At 48.1% G+C, this 15908-nt stretch overlaps 1 protein-coding gene across 3 annotated transcripts in view; it reads left to right on the forward strand.

The window, feature by feature from the left end:
* Positions 1–15908, forward strand: part of Wdtc1 (WD and tetratricopeptide repeats 1) — a 62080-nt gene that overhangs the window by 39823 nt on the left and 6349 nt on the right. For 2 of the 3 annotated variants that reach the window (XM_045149946.1, XM_004671227.2), the window contains exons 6-12: positions 867–1054; positions 4265–4447; positions 7218–7312; positions 8203–8318; positions 11500–11575; positions 12132–12228; positions 12974–13147. In XM_045149946.1, coding sequence (XP_045005881.1) covers positions 867–1054; positions 4265–4447; positions 7218–7312; positions 8203–8318; positions 11500–11575; positions 12132–12228; positions 12974–13147 — 929 coding nt within the window. The remainder of the gene's footprint in view (positions 1–866; positions 1055–4264; positions 4448–7217; positions 7313–8202; positions 8319–11499; positions 11576–12131; positions 12229–12973; positions 13148–15908) is intronic. The other variant, XM_004671228.2, reaches the window with a different exon arrangement.

The raw sequence follows: 15908 nt of genomic DNA on the forward strand, positions 1-15908 counted from the left end.
TGGGCACTCGCACACACTCTCTCTCGTCTCTCTTGCATGTGTATGTGTGCAATGTGTAAATGTATGTGTGTACTTATAGGTGGGTGCAATGTTGGGTATCTTCCTCTGTCACTCTGCCTTATTTACTGAGTCACAGTCTCTCACTGGAAACCAGGACTTGCTTATTTGGCTAGTCTAGCTGGCCAGTTTGCCCTGGCTTCCTGTGGCTCCATCTTCCAAGTGTAGAGATCACAGGCAGCCTCCACACCTACCTGACCTTGACATGGGTGCTGGGGATTCAAACTCTGATCCTCATCCTTAGTAGCAAGTACTTCATTGTGCCATCTCCCCAGTTCTCAAGCCTGAATTTTTTTTTTGTCAAGGTAGGGTCTCGCTCTAGCCCAGGCTGACCTGGAATTCACTATGTAGTCTCAGAGTGGCTTCAAACTCACAGCGATCCTCCTACCTCTGCCTCCTGAATGCTGGGATTAAAGGCATGTGCCAACATGCCTGGCAAGCCTGAAAATTTCAAAATTTTTAATAAGATTGTTTTAAGAATGAACAATACAAAGTGTGCCTTGGTGAGTTCTTAGTAAATAGGAACAGCTATGATTATCATTCACTCAGCTCTTGCTTGAGGAATCAAAGGAAACAGGTTCCACAGGTAGTCTGAGTTGCCATAGATGGATGGTGACTACTTTGGCAAAGTAAAGATGTATATCTTGATTTCAAGCTTTAGGGCCTATCTGCTGCTTGATGCTCAAGTTATGATGGTGAGTTGTCCTGGATGGGTAGGGAAAGGGGATTCCAACTCCCAGACCATCTGCTGCAATATCCAGCTGTCCCCTTACAACCTACCAATTCTTTCTTCAACCTCTCCTGAACAGTTCCTGCCTCACGCTGGAGACCGCATCTTGATCACGGGGGCAGCTGACTCCAAGGTGCACGTCCATGACCTGACGGTAAAGGAGACTACCCACATGTTTGGAGACCACACCAACCGGGTAAAGCGTATTGCCACAGCACCCATGTGGCCCAACACATTTTGGAGTGCTGCTGAGGATGGTCTTATCCGGTAAGGGTGCGGGCATGAAATGGCCTGTGTCTCCTGTGTTTCGAGCAGCTGTGCCATCCCATTTGCCCATAGTTTTTCCTTCTATAGTCCTGTTCCTACCTCCAGTAGAGGTCCAGCCTCTTTTGTCTGCCTAAGGAAGTTGTAATTATTTTTTCTTGTTTATTTTTATTTATTTATTTGAGAGCGAAAGACAGAAAGAGACAGAGAGAATGGGCTCATGCCAGGGCCTCCAGCCACTGTAAACAAACTCGTGCGCCCCCTTGTGCATCTGGCTAACATGGGTTTTGGGAAATTGAGCCTTGAACTGGGGTCCTTAGGTTTCACAGGCAAGTGCTTAACCACTAAGCCATCTCTTCAGCCCAGTTGTAATTATTTATTTGAGAGAGAGAGTACGTGTGTGTCTGTGGACACTCCAGGACTCCTGCCCCTACAGACAGACCCCAGACACCTGCACCATTTTGTGCATCTGGCTTTATGTGGGTACTGGGGAATCAAACCTGGGCCGGTAGGCTTTGCAAGCAAGTGCATTTAACCACTGAACCATCTCCCCATCCCCATAGTTACTTCATTTTTACTTACTGGTTTACTTTTGTTTCTTTACACTGAATACTAAACTCACTTAAAGAAGTCTTATGTCTTTCTCATTCTTGGCTGTGCCCCTATCACAGAACCTTGGCATCTAGAAGCATGTGACACATGTCTTTGAACAATTAGTCAGAGTGACTAGGAGGGAGAGGTGGTCAGCAATGAGAAAGTGGGCCTTATCCGTTTCTAATGTCCTGTGTTACATGTTTTACTGCTACTTGTTTTTCTTAAATGTTTATTATTAATAATGTGTTTTGTATGGATACATCTTGTGTAGGTACCCTCTTTTCCCTTGTCCTTGCCCCCATTTCATTGTGGACACTCCTCAGTGGGGTTGCAGGTATTCCCAGTGGGGTTGTAGTTTATGTGTTATGGGAGCAGTAGTCAGTTATTTTGAGGGGGGAAGGCAATGGCCCCTGAGCATGACACGTCAACCTGTGGCTCTTACAATCTCCCTCCCTTCTGTAAAATTCCCTGAGCAGTGGTGGTGGGAGAATTTTAAGTCTACTTCAGTGATGAGCTCTTAGGAGCCTCTGGATCTCTGCTTTGGTAGGTGTTGAGTATCCTCAGGGTCTGTCTCCTTCACCCTGGCTTTGATTGTCAGGAACAGCATAGCATGGAAGCAGCACTCTTGATCATCTCCCTACTTCCTCTGTGGATTCAGCTGTAGTTTGGCTGTCAAGCAAGGGTTAGTTTATCTCCTCCGGTCTTGCTACCTTCAGGAGGGATCAGGGAACTCGGAGGATACTTCCTTTTTTAAAAACAAAATATTTTATTGCCAGGTATGGTGGCACAGGCCTTTAATCCCAGCTCTTGGGAGGCAGATGTAGGAGGATTGCCATGAGTTCAAGGCCGCCCTGAGAAAAATAGTGTATTCCAGGTGTGTGTGTGTGTGTGTGTGTGTGTTTATATTTGAGAAAGAGAGCGAGGGGGAGAGAACGGGCATGCCAGAGCCTCTAGCCAATGTAAAAAAACTCCAGATGCATGGGCCACTTTGTGCATCAGGCTTACTTGGGTCCTGGGGGATTGAGCCTGGGTCCTTTGGCTTTGCTGGTAAATGCCTTACCACTAAGCCCCTCCTGCTGCGTCTCTTCATACTAAATTGTTACGGCCCTTTTTTAACTTTGGTGGTACTGTGGATTGTCTCATGCATACGAAGTGAGTCCTCTACCAGTGAGCTACATCACCATCCCCGTCCCTTTTTGATTTTTCTGGTGAGGATTAAGACAAGGTCTCATTCAGCCCAGCTCTGTCCTTGAACTCAAGAGGCTCCTGCTTTACCCTCCCAAGTACTGCAATTGTAAGCCTGCACCCCATTCTTCATTTACTTTGTTGTTTTGCAAACGATCTCTATTGCTCAGGCTGGTCCCGGACCCTGAGGCTCAAGGGTCCTCCCACCTGAGCCTTTCGAGTGACCGAGACTCCGAGCGCATGCCACTGTGCTCAGCTGCTGTTACTTTCCCGTAACTCTTCTCTTCCCATGCAACCTCAGTTGCTGTTGTTTTTTTTTTCACCTTCCCAACTTGGCCTTTGTTCTGAAGTAGGATGTCACTGTAGTTTAGGCTGACCTGGAACTCACTCTGTGGTTCTAGGCTGGCCTTGAACTCATAGAGAGATGCTCCTATCCCTGCCTCACAAGTGCCACCACACTTGGCCCCAGGCTCTTTTAACCACTCCCCGTGCATATACACACACTTCATTTCCTTTGCACTCTCTTTGCTGTTGCAGAGAACTGAAGTTATATATAAACTATGACAGTAGTTATACTCAGACATTAAAGCCAGACAGGTCAAATCCTAGCTCCTCACTCAGTGTTTGAGGTCACTTCATCCCCAAATGTTAATATCCTCTTTGTTGACCTGAGCATTAATCTTGAAAAAGAGCTTGTAGAGCCTTAGCATGGTACCTGAAATACAGAGACAAGATCTTGTGGTATATCCCAGGCTAGCCTCACACCGTGTGCACTGTGCACCAAGGTTGTCCTTGAACTCATGATCCTTTTTCCTCCTGAATGCTAGGATTACAGGCATGCACTGTGACAGCCAGCCAGCCAGAGGAGTTTAAATGCCATCATAGCAAGTTGTCTCTCTCTGATTTTTGAGGTAGGGTCTTTCTCTAGCCCAGGCTGACCTGGAATTAGTGTTAGGGTGCCCTCAAACTCTTAGCAGCCCTCCTACCTCTGCCTCCAAAGCGCTAGCCCACTCTCCTCTTTCTAGTTGTATCATCCCAGGTGGGTTATTTGACTTCATTGGACCTCAGTGTTCTAGTAGTTCTGTGGCTGGGGTTAGGTTTTAATTAAATAGTGCATGTAAAGCAATTCGGGTAATACTGGACACAGCATGCTTTCCCTAAGTGTTAGTAGTCAGTGATGGTGTAGCAGTAACAATAACACTCACATTTATAAAGTCAATACAGTAGTAGTTCCTGTAGGTTAGGGTAAAACAGAATGTGTGACAGGGCCTATTATAGGTACTTCCCACAGTGGGAACTAAAGTAGAAATGGTTTTTATTATTCATTATTTACAGTGGGTCCTGAGTTTAGCCCCGTCCTCTTGCAGTACAAGGAATGGATTTCTCCTGTTTTCCACATAAGGACCTGGCCCGTAACTCTGTCTTCTCTTACAGCCAGTATGACCTCCGGGAGAACAGCAAACACTCAGAGGTGCTGATAGACCTGACTGAGTACTGCGGCCAGCTGGTGGAGGCCAAGTGCCTCACTGTCAATCCCCAGGACAACAACTGCTTGGCAGTAGGAGCCAGTGGACCCTTCGTGAGGCTCTATGACATCCGCATGATCCATAAGCACAGGTATGGCTCACAGCCTTCCATGGAGGAGTCCCTGAATATCCTCTGTGCCTTTTCTTTATTGCCAAGACTCCCCCTTGCACCTCCTGGTAGGGTCTCACTCTAGCCCAACCTGACCTGGAGCTCACTCTGTAGCCTCAGGCTAGTCTCGAACACTGGCGATTCTCCTGCCTCAGCCTGCTGAGTGCTGGGATTAAAGGTGTGCGCCACCATGCCTGACTGCCTTCTTTTTAAGAGTTTTGTGGGTTTTTGTTTTTGTTTGTAAATTTTTTTTGTTCATTTTTATTTATTTATTTGAGAGCAACACAGACAGACAGAAAGAAGCAAATAGAGAGAAACAGAGAAAATGGACATGCCAGGGCCTCCAGCCACTGCAAACAAACTCCAGATGCATGCACCCCATTGTGCACCTGGCTAATGTGGGTCCTGGGGAATCGAGCCTTAAACCAGGGTCCTTTGGCTTCACAGGCAAGCACTTCACCACTAAGCCATCTCTCCAGCCCCTGTTTATGTTTTTTAATTTTGTGATTTCCTTTAGTTTGCAGTTGGTGTAGGGAGATGGTTCAGCAGTTAAAAGCACTTATTTGCAAAGCCTGCTGGCCTGGATTCAGTTCCCTAGTACCCGTGTAAAGTCATATGCACAAAGTGGTGTGTGCATCCGAAGTTCTTTGCAGTGCAAGAGGCTCTGGGGCACCCGTACTCCTTTCTGTGTCTCTCAAATAAATAAATAAAGTTATTTTTCTTTTTGTGGTTTTTTTATTTTTTTATTTTTTATTTTTTTTTAATTTTATTTATTTGTTTGAGAGCGACAGACACAGAGAGAAAGACAGATAGAGGGAGAGAGAGAGAATGGGCGCGCCAGGGCTTCCAGCCTCTGCAAACGAACTCCATGCGTGCGCCCCCTTGTGCATCTGGCTAACGTGGGACCTGGGGAGCCGAGCCTCAAACCGGGGTCCTTAGGCTTCACAGGCAAGTGCTTAACCGCTAAGCCATCTCTCCAGCCCCTTTTTGTGGTTTTTTAAGGTATGGTCTCATTCTAGCCCAGGCTGACCTGGATGGAATTCACTATGTAGTCTCTCCAGATACATGTGCCCCTTGTGCACACGTGTGACATTGCATGCTTGTGTCACTGTGTGTCTGGCTTACATGGGGCCTGGGGATTTGAAAATGGGTCTTAGGCTTCACAGGCAAACACCTTAACTGCTAAGCCATCTCTCCAGACCTCAAGTTTTTTTTTAAGATTTTATTTTATTTATTTATTTATTTTTTGGTTTTATGAGGTAGGGTCTCACCTTAGCTCAGGCTGACCTGGAATTCTCTATGCATTCTTGGGGTGGCCTCAAACTCACAGTGATCCTTCTACCTCTGCCTCCCGAGTGCTGGGATTAAAGGCATACGCCACCACGCCGGCTCTAAGATTTTATTTTTATTTATTTATTAGAGACAGACAGACGGGGAGAAAGAGAGAGTGAGAGAATGGGCATACTAGGGCCTCTAGCCACCGCAAACAAACTCCAGATACATGTGCCACCATGTGCATCTGGCTTATGTGGGACCTGGAGAATTGAACCATGGGTCCTTAGGCTTTGCAGGCATATGCCTTAACTGCTAAGCCATCTCTCTAGCCCAAGTTTTTTTTTTTTGTAATTACAATCAACAATGAAAAAAATGTTTCAGAATATTTGGAAAATATTACATACTACATTTATTCCCATCACCTGAGAAGAATATATATGTGTGTGTGTGTGTGTGTGTGTGTGTGTGTGTGTGTGTGTGTGTATATATGCTACTAGTTAACTTAGCATGATTCTAGTTATAGTCTTATATGTGTAATTTTTATACATAGAATTTCATTTATTAGATTTTATTTACTTGCTCACTTACTTTGTTTTTCAAGGTAGGGTCTTGCTCTAGCCCAGGCTGTCCTGGAATTCACTATGTAATCTCAGGGTGGCCTCGAACTCACGGTGATCCTCCTACCTCTGCATCCCAAGTGCTGGGATTAAAGGCATGTACCACCACGCCTAGCTCTTATTTATTTTTTGTGGGACTGGACATTGAAGCTGCACATGCTAGGCAAATGTCCTATCACTGAGCTATATCCCCAGCCCTAGTCTTCAAAAAAAAAACGTTTAGAATATACTCAGCACTCCCACAGCAGTCCCAAGCTACTCCCACAAGCTTGGCTTTCCCCGATTCTTGGGACAGGTGCAGAACTGTCCACATGGTTTATTTTCACCACTGGGTTTGGGTGACCACTGCTGCCTCTCCCACTGCGTGGCTAGGAGTGAACTGTAAGCCTTAGCTTCTCCGTAAATTGGGGGTGATACGATGATCATGAGAACCTCCCTGGTAAAGCATTGTAAGGTGTCTAGAGAGTGGATTTGGGAAACACTTAGGGCAGGAAGAAAAGTGCCTCCTATATATCTCTAGGGACACAAACCTGTTCATTCTTTTTTTTTTTTTTAATTTTTTATTTTATTTATTTGAGAGCGACAGACACAGAGAGAAAGACAGATAGAGGGAGAGAGAGAATAGGCGCGCCAGGGCTTCCAGCCTCTGCAAACGAACTCCAGACGCGTGCGCCCCCTTGTGCATCTGGCTGACGTGGGACCTGAGAACCGAGCCTCGAACTGGGGTCCTTAGGCTTTACAGGCAAGCGCTTAACCGCTAAGCCATCTCTCCAGCCCAACCTGTTCTTTCTTTATGGAATATGATCCGGCTAGCAAGGCAATGCTCAAATCTTAACCTGTCTGATTTTCCTTCCCATCAGAAAGAGCATGAAGCAGAGCCCTTCAGCAGGTGTGCATACCTTCTGTGACCGGCAGAAGCCCCTTCCAGATGGTGCAGCCCAGTATTATGTGGCAGGTAAGGTACAGCCTGGCTCTGGCCTCACACTCTTGGCTAGATACTGGCTTTTTCTGGGGCCGTTCAGGGGGGATAGTGTTCAGGGGAGACTGCTCACGAACGAGGGTTTTACTCCTGAGTAGTCATTGACTGGATGTATCTATTAGCACATTACCTAATCATGTTGAGTTTCTTCTCTGTAAAGTAGGATTGTAATCCCAGCACTCTGGAGGCTGAAGTAAGTGGGTTGAAAGTTCAAGGGCAGCTTGCTATACATAATGGTTTGAAGCCAACCTGGGCTATACAACTATATGCACGCACGCACGCACGCACGCATGCTCGCACACACAAGAAGAAAAGAAAGCCAGGCATGGTAGTACACGCCTTTAATCCCAGCACTCAGACTCAGGAGTCAGAGGTTGGAGGATCACTGTGAATTTGAGGCTGCCCCGAGACTACATAGTGAATTCCAGGTCAACCTGGACTAGAGTGAGACCCTACCTCGAGAAAAAAGAAAGAAAGAAAGGGAGGGAAGGGAGGAAGGATTGTCATGACTAAGTGAGGTAAAGTGTATAAAGCGGCTGTCTCGGTGCATGTGCAGGTACTAAAGGCATGAACGCTTGTAGCTGCCTCTCTGAGGAAGCTAATCGCTAACATTTTCAATATGGCTGTTTTCACACTGTCTCTTTGCCCCCCTTTTTTGGGGGGTGGGTGTTTTCAAGGTAGGGTCTCATTCTAGCCCAGGCTGACCTGGAATTCACTGTGTAGTCTCAGGGCAGTCTCAAACTCACAGCAATCCTCCTACCTCTGCCTCCCAAGTGCTGGGACTAAAGGCGCCATCATGCCCAGCTCCTGCCCCTTTTAAAGGGAAACTCAGCATCACCTTAGGATTACCGCCATTTGCCCTGCAGGTCATCTGCCAGTGAAGCTGCCTGACTATAACAATCGTCTGCGTGTATTGGTTGCCACCTATGTGACCTTCAGCCCCAATGGCACTGAGCTGCTAGTCAACATGGGAGGGGAGCAGGTAGGTTCTGCTGGCTAATATGACACTTCTTCCATATCAAGTGGCTGGGGTTGATGGCCTTTCATCCACTGCCTCAAACATACAAAAGTGAACAGCTACCTTGTAAATGACATTAAGGTGAAAAGTGAGTTATGTGACATCATGCAACTTGAGAGGTATCCTTGATTTGTCTTTTCCTCCTTTGCTTTTTCAATGAACTAGACATGTATAGTTGTATAATAGTATGGTACATTAACCTCAAAATTGAAAGACCATGTTGGTACGTACCCCTAATCTCAACACCTGGGAGGCTGAGGCAGGAAGATGGCCAGCCTTGACTACGTAGCAAGACTTGTCACCAAAAAAAAAAAAAAGAAAGAAAAGAAAAAAAAGGAACTGTTAAAGCCAGGCATGGTGGCACATGCATTTAATACTAGCACTTGGGAGGCAGAGGCAGGAGAATCACTGTGAGTTCGAGGCCGCCCTGAAACTACATAGTGAATTCCAGGTCAGCCTGAGCTACAGTGAGACCCTACCTCAAAAAACAAACAAACAAAAAAAAAAGGAACTGGTATATCTACCTTCAAATGCTAACTAGCTGTTTACTAGGACCTCAAGCAAGTCTCTTCATTTTTCTGGCCCTCTGTTTCCTCATCTGCTATCTGAGAAGGAAATTCTTTTTTAAAAAAAATATATTTTATTTATTTATTTATTTGAGAGAGAGAGAGGTATAGATTAAGAGAGAGAGAGAGAGAATGGGCATGCCAGGGCTTCCAGCCACTGCAAAAGAACTCTAGATACATGTGCCACCTTGTGCATCTGGCTTATGTGGGTCCTGGGGAATCGAACCAAGGCCCTTAGGCTTTGCAGGCAAATGTCTTAATGGTAAGCCATTTCTCCAGCCTGGAAATTCTTTGTTTTTTGTTTGTTTTTGTTTTTTCAAAGTTGGGTTTCACTCTAATCTAGGCTGACCTGAATTCACTATGTAGTTTCAGGGTGGCCTCGAACTCACAGGTCAAGCCCCGAAATTCTTGATAGACCACACAGCCAGGCTGTGGTTTAGGACCAGGTTGCTAAACCTTCTGCTGTGTGCTCTTAGTCAGTATATGTAGTAAGCCTTGCATAAATGCATTTATTCTCAGTCACTGAGTACTCACTGTGGGACCAGCATTATCATAAATAGAGGGAAGACAGATGCAAGTACAAGTCATCCCCAAGCTGACAGGAGACCGAGCGTCTGAACAGTGAAGCATTACAAAGCAAGGCATGGATGTACAAAAGAACGCGCTGGAGAGTGGTGAGCACCTGAGCTCAGACTAGGCTTCTGCCTTCACAAAGCCCATCCCCACCTGACCTGAAGGTGAAGGTGGATGAGTGAGGAGGCCTGCCACAGCAGTTCAGCCAGAAAAGGCTGGGTTTGAGGCCTGCCTGTGCCATCAGCTACTTTTATGATCCTGTACCAAACACTTGCATTTTAAGTTTGTATTTCTTCTCATCAGAGGCGAGATGATGATAATGATACCTCTTCATGTGGTACTTTCTGGAATAAGTCCATATACAGCAGTTAGCAGCAAACAAAGTGAGCTTTCAAAGTAGCCTTCAAAGACTGGGGACATAGCTCAGTTTGTAGAGTACATGAAGGAAGCCCAGGGTTTGAGTCCTAGTACCATATAAAACAGACACAGAAAAAAATAAATAAATAAAATAAAAGGGGCTGGAGAGATGGCTTAGCGGTTAAGCGCTTGCCTGTGACGCCTAAGGACCCCCGTTTAAGACTCAGTTCCCCAGGAGACCCACGTTAGCCAGATGCACAAGGGGGCGCATGTGTCTGGAGTTCGTTTGCAGTGGCTGGAAGCCCTGGCGCGCCCATTCTTTCTCTCTCTGTCTGTTGCTCTCAAATAAATAAATAAAACAAAAAAAATTATAATAAAATAAATAAATAAATAAAAACAGACACAGGAGTACAAACCTATAGTGCCAGCATTTGGGAGGTTGACGAAGGAAAATCAAAAAGTTCAAAGTTGGAGCCGGGTATGGCCACGCACGCCTTTAATCCCAGCACTTGGGAGGCAGAAGTAGGAGGCTCGCCATGAGTTCATGGCCAACCTGAGACTACATAGTGAATTCCAGGTCAGCCCAAGCTAGAGTGAAACTCTACCTCAAAAAAAAAAGTTCAAAGTTGGGCTGGAGAGATGGCTTAGGTGCTAAGGCATTTGCTTGCAAACCCAAGGACCCACATAAGCCAGATGCACAAGGTGGCACATGCATTTTGAGTTTGTTTGCAAAGGCTAGAGGCCCTTACGTGCACATTTTCTCTCACTACACCCCTTTTTTAGTTTGTTTTTTTTTTTTAATTCAGTTATCCTTTGTTAATTAGTGACTTGGAAGCCAACTTGAGCTACATGAGACTACATTTCAAAATAATAACTGAGCTGGGTATGCTGTCACATACCTTTAATTCCAGCACTCGGGAGGCAGAGATAGGAGAATCACCAAGAGTTTGAGGCCAGTCTGAGACTACATAGTGAATTCCAGGTCAGCCTGGGCTAGAGCAAGACCCTACCTTGAAAAAAAAATAATATGGGCTGGAGAGATTGCTTTGTAGTTAAGGCACTTGCTTGAAAAGCCAAAGGACCCAGTTTCAATTCCCCAGGACCCATGTAAGCCAGATGGACAAAGGGGTGCATGTGTCTGGAGTTGATCTGCAATGGCTGGAGGCCCTGGCGCACCCATTCTCTCCCCCCGTCCCCGTCTCTGTCTCTCAAACAAATAAATAAAAATAAAATGCATTTAAAACAGGAATAGCATTAAGTATTTAGTAATAATGTTTGCTTCCGTACAGAAGTAACTGACATGTTACTTCAAACCATGTGCTTCCACTCTCTAGGGCCTTGGTTTTCCCATCTGTAAAACAGCACGTTTGCCTTTGTGACCTCTGAGAATCTTTCCAGTTTAAATGTATGCTTCCAGTTAATGACCATATTTCAAGTGGGACTTTGGGGAGCAAACAATCCACCCCAAGGGTCAGGAGTTGTTAGGAAGGTTTCCTTGCCTGAGATTTCATTTCCTAGAAATACCACCTTGGAGCTCAGTGCTCACTGTGTCTTAAGACCCTGGTCTTGAGAGCTGCCGAGGCCTTGCTAGTGCTTTAACCACATCCTTGCCTCATAGCTTCCACCTCTTCTCTGACCCTCCACTCCAGGTCTATTTGTTTGACTTGACTTACAAGCAGCGGCCATATACCTTCCTCTTGCCTAGAAAATGCCATTCCTCAGGGGGTAAGTTCTCCTTTACGGGGCCTCTGCTGAGGTGGTGGGGGAGCCTGAGTGCTTGCTAAGTCTGTGGAGAAGCCTGCCTGTTAGTCTGGACTGTGGCTTTAGGAACAGATCTCTGCAGTGACCTTGTACACCGTAAAAAGGAAGATTAACAAACCAGAACTGTCCATGACAGCCCTTTCACTCCCTTGTGAAAGATAGATTCATTACATGGCTTAGCTCTTAACTACGTAGTTATCCTTTCCTTTTCACCCAGAGATTGACTTCTTCCTGGGGCCTTCAGTTGATGCAGGCCCCTCATTGCCCCTCAGTCCCTTCCTCCATCCACCTCTGCGGAAGGAAATGTCCAGCTGAAGCTGCGTCCTTTTCAGCCAGCAGAGGGCGTGCGGGCCTTTCCTTATACCATTGCCTAGCCAGCTGTCCAAACTTGGTTTCTGGGACTGGCTGTACCTGGAAGAACAGTCCCACACCAGAGCCATCAGACCCTGTGATGGAAGCCAAAGGGCTTCATGGCTCTCCTTCTAAGTTGTCGTTGTTATTTTCTCCCCATCCCTGCCAGAAGTCCAGAATGGCAAGATGTCCACCAATGGCGTGTCCAACGGCCTGCACCTCCACAGCAACGGCTTCCGGCTGCCAGAGAGTAAGGGGCATGTCAGGTGAGGCAAGCTGACTTTTCCAGCCTTCCAAGCCTCAGTTGAATCTCAGGAGTGGAAGCAGGGGCGTGTCCTATGTGCTTTCTCCTGCCCGGCCCCCAGGTTGAGATTGAAGTGGAGGGGCTCTGTGGAGGGTGGCCAGTGGTCTTCAGACTGCTCCCACCTAGGACGATGCCAGTCAGTCACTGGGGTCAGGACCCAGAGGATAGCTACCTCTTAGCATTAAGCTCTCTCCCAAAAGAGCTCCACACAGATGCTTGTCCCCCTATTATACCTATCGTTCCTCCCACCATTCCCCCGTGCTGTAGCGTACTCCTACCTCTATTCTCTTCCAGGCCCTCTGCTGAGGTTTGGATACACAGGAATTCAAAATTTCTGGCCCTTGAGAAAAACAGAATTCTCCATAGTGAAAGCCATAGAAGGAACTAGGGTGGTGGCAAGGCTCAGCTTAGCATGGAGCCAGGTGGTGTCAGCTGCTGTCACGTGAGCCCTGGAATTTGATTAATAATCGCTTTACGCCTGTCCAGGGCAGCCTCACTCCTTCCCTTTTCTTTTCTGCAGCTCGGGGTATTTGGAAGTGTGCCTATTCCCTTTCATGGTTATAGGTAATAAGCCAAGCTGGGGCTAAGAGTGACCCCTTCTTCTAGATGTCATTGCAGATCCCAGGGTTCAAGAAAGCCTGCGCGGCCCTTAGGTAGGGCTACTAACCTTCTGTCACTAGTCTGACTCCGCTTCACTTCTCTCACAGCCCCCAGGTAGAACTACCCCCATACCTGGAGCGCGTGAAGCAACAAGCCAATGAGGCTTTTGCCTGCCAGCAGTGGACTCAGGCCATTCAACTTTACAGCAAGGCTGTGCAGAAGGCCCCTCACAATGCTATGCTGTATGGAAACAGAGCTGCTGCCTATATGAAACGCAAGTGGTGAGTGGGCACTGCAGAGGACCTGGGTCAGAATGAGGGCTGGAGCAGCTGGACCACACGGCATTGGCCAAGTTGCTGGAGCATCCGGGGGAGGTGGCATTGACGGTCTGCTGCCTTGTAGGCTTTCTTTTGTTGTTTGTTCTTCAGGGTAGGGTCTCACTCTAGTCCAGGCTGACCTGGAGTTCCCTATAGTTCCCTGTGTAGTCTCAGAGTGGCCTTGAACTCAAGGCGATCCTCCTACCTCTGCCTCCCGAGTGCTGGGATTAAAGGTGTGTACCACCACGCCCCCCTCTCCTAAGCTTTCTTGAACTTACACCTCTTCTCCCCACCTCCAGACTGAGGGTAAGCAGGTCTGTCTCAAGCACCAGGGAAGCTTCACAGCTAAGTGGGGCACATTCACAAGTAATTCACATGTTGCTTTGTTATAAGGTGCTAAGGAAGTAGGAATTGAGAAAAGGGTTAGTCCCAGCTGCTGAAGAACTAGGCTTTGTATTGGATTTTGAGAGAACAGTGAAACTGAGGGGCTTGATGAACTGAGCTGGTATCTATATAAAATGATTCTGTAGCTAACTGACCCTGGGGCTTCTTTCCCCTTAACCTCACTCACTGAACCAAGCTCAAACAAGACACCAGAGATCTGAAGCCAACTGTGCCTTATGCTGGGGTGTGGACACTAATGGAAAAAGAGCAAGGCCCATCTACTGTGTCCCCTGTCTTCAGAGACCATCAGAACCACAGTCCAGCCTACTGCATCAGCAAGCAGGCAGGCAGGCAGGCAGGCCCCATCCCCCAGCCAGGGCCAGGACTGGAGATGGATAGAGCTGGGCCCACAGCCATTTCTGCTCCGTCTGGCATCCGTCAGCTCTGCCCAGACAGACAGGCCAGCTGGTGTGCCATCGTCTGGCTGAAACTAGGCAGGCCTGGGAAGCTTAAGAAACCCACCCAAGTGAGCAGGATGATAGGTGGGGGGTGGGGAAGACGCTGCATGCCAGACTCACTCCAGGCACTAGGACTTTCCCAGGACTCAGGTGGCACCCAAATCCAGACAATGACCCTTTAGGGGCACTTGTGTCACCTTTCTGTCGCACTGATTGGGTAGAAGATGGCAGTCCTCACCTAGGCTCTAGCTTCACATCTGTGTTCTTGCTAAGAGAGGCTGGTAATTTCCCAGCCTCAGCTTGTTCTCTGACACCCTACTACTTGCTGCGTACTGGGGAACAGTGCTGCACATTCTCGAGTTCCTGTGCCCCACAGGGCCCAGTTGCTGAACAGGGAATAGAATCAGCATGAAGGACGCAGAAAGCGGTAAGGCTTGTGAAGAGCCAGAAAAAGTGCTGTGGGCACCAAGAATAGTTGAGTTGCTTTAGCTGAGAATCGCGGAAGCCTCAGAAAGACATTGTGTCTGAATGAGCTCGAAGTGTGGGCAGGCTTAGACAAGGAGATGAAGGGGAGGAGGGGACCGCGAGGAAGGACATTGCAGGGAGATGAAATGGTGTGAACAAAGGCGTGGGGGCGGGGGATTGACTGAAGAGCCTGCTTCAGAGCAGCAAATCCATTTGGCTGGAGCACAGGGTTCGGGAAAGGACTGGCAGGAGATGAGTCTGTGAGGTAGCCTGGGGCTGGCCTGGAAAGGGCTTGGAATGCAGAGGGTGGCATTTGGCCTCAATTCAGAGCATGATGGGCAGCTACTGAAGAGATCTGAGCAGGAGAAGGACTTGCGGAGGCCGTCCTTTCAGGGAGATTGATCTGGCACTGCATCTAGGGTGGGTGAGCCCCGGGGCCAGCCTCCTCTTTCTCCCCATCCCTACATGCCTGCCAGTGACCCCTAGAATGTCACATTCTGTCCTAGCCCAGTCTCCCCAGGGCTACCATCTGCTCCTGGAAGCAGACCACCCTCTGGCTCACGGCTGGTTTCTGGTCTAGCTCTTGCTAGGAGCTTAGAGGGGCACCTTGCAGGCAGTAATTGGGTTTCCAAACAGCTCCTGCTCCTTCGTCATAGGCACTCATTCTGACGCAGACCACACCATCAAAGCAGCTCTGCTTCCTGCCTGCCCTGCACGGCTGAGTTGCCGGTCCTGGTCTGCGTGTGGCTGCACCAGGGGCTGGGTGCTCCCGAGTACGTGGCCAGAGTGAGGTCAGGAAAACAGGCCATACTGGAGGGTGTGAGCACAGAATGCTCCCTTGGTGGAGAGGCCATTGGTTCTAGAGAATGCTGTTTACTGTGCGGCTAGGCCAACCCCAGCCTGGCAAGAGGAGAAAAAATGTGTATGCTTTGATCCCCAGCACTAAAAACAAACAAACAATATATGCTTCCAGGGGTGAAGCGGTTCTTATTACTTCTCTGGCTCTCCAGACAAGAGGCAATGGTAGGTCTCTGGATCCCCAGGGGTTGTGCCTCCTAGATCCTGGTACAGGATGGGAAAAGGAAGACCTCTCCCCATACCTCTTCCCACTTACCACTCCCTGCCTCCAGTAAAAAGCACTCCCACCTCCCTTCATCCATCTTTTCAGTTGGAGAAGTGTGTGAGGTGATTTGGAGCTCCTGGTGTGCACAGCCCCCTCACCATCAGCTTCCAGAGAGCTGACTCTGCCAGACAGCCAGGCCCCATCCTCCAGCCCCAGGAGGTGGAGGCCACAGCTGCTGCGGATCAGTCAGCCAGGACAGAAGGGGGTCTGGCTGAGGGCTTGCTGCCTGCTGGTCAGACCCTGAGCCCCGGCCTGGCACTTCTGCCTTCCCCAGACCACAGAACTGTCCTTGAGG

This window comes from Jaculus jaculus, chromosome 5 (assembly GCF_020740685.1).
Source record: "Jaculus jaculus isolate mJacJac1 chromosome 5, mJacJac1.mat.Y.cur, whole genome shotgun sequence".
Classification (NCBI taxonomy): Eukaryota; Metazoa; Chordata; class Mammalia; order Rodentia; family Dipodidae; genus Jaculus; species Jaculus jaculus.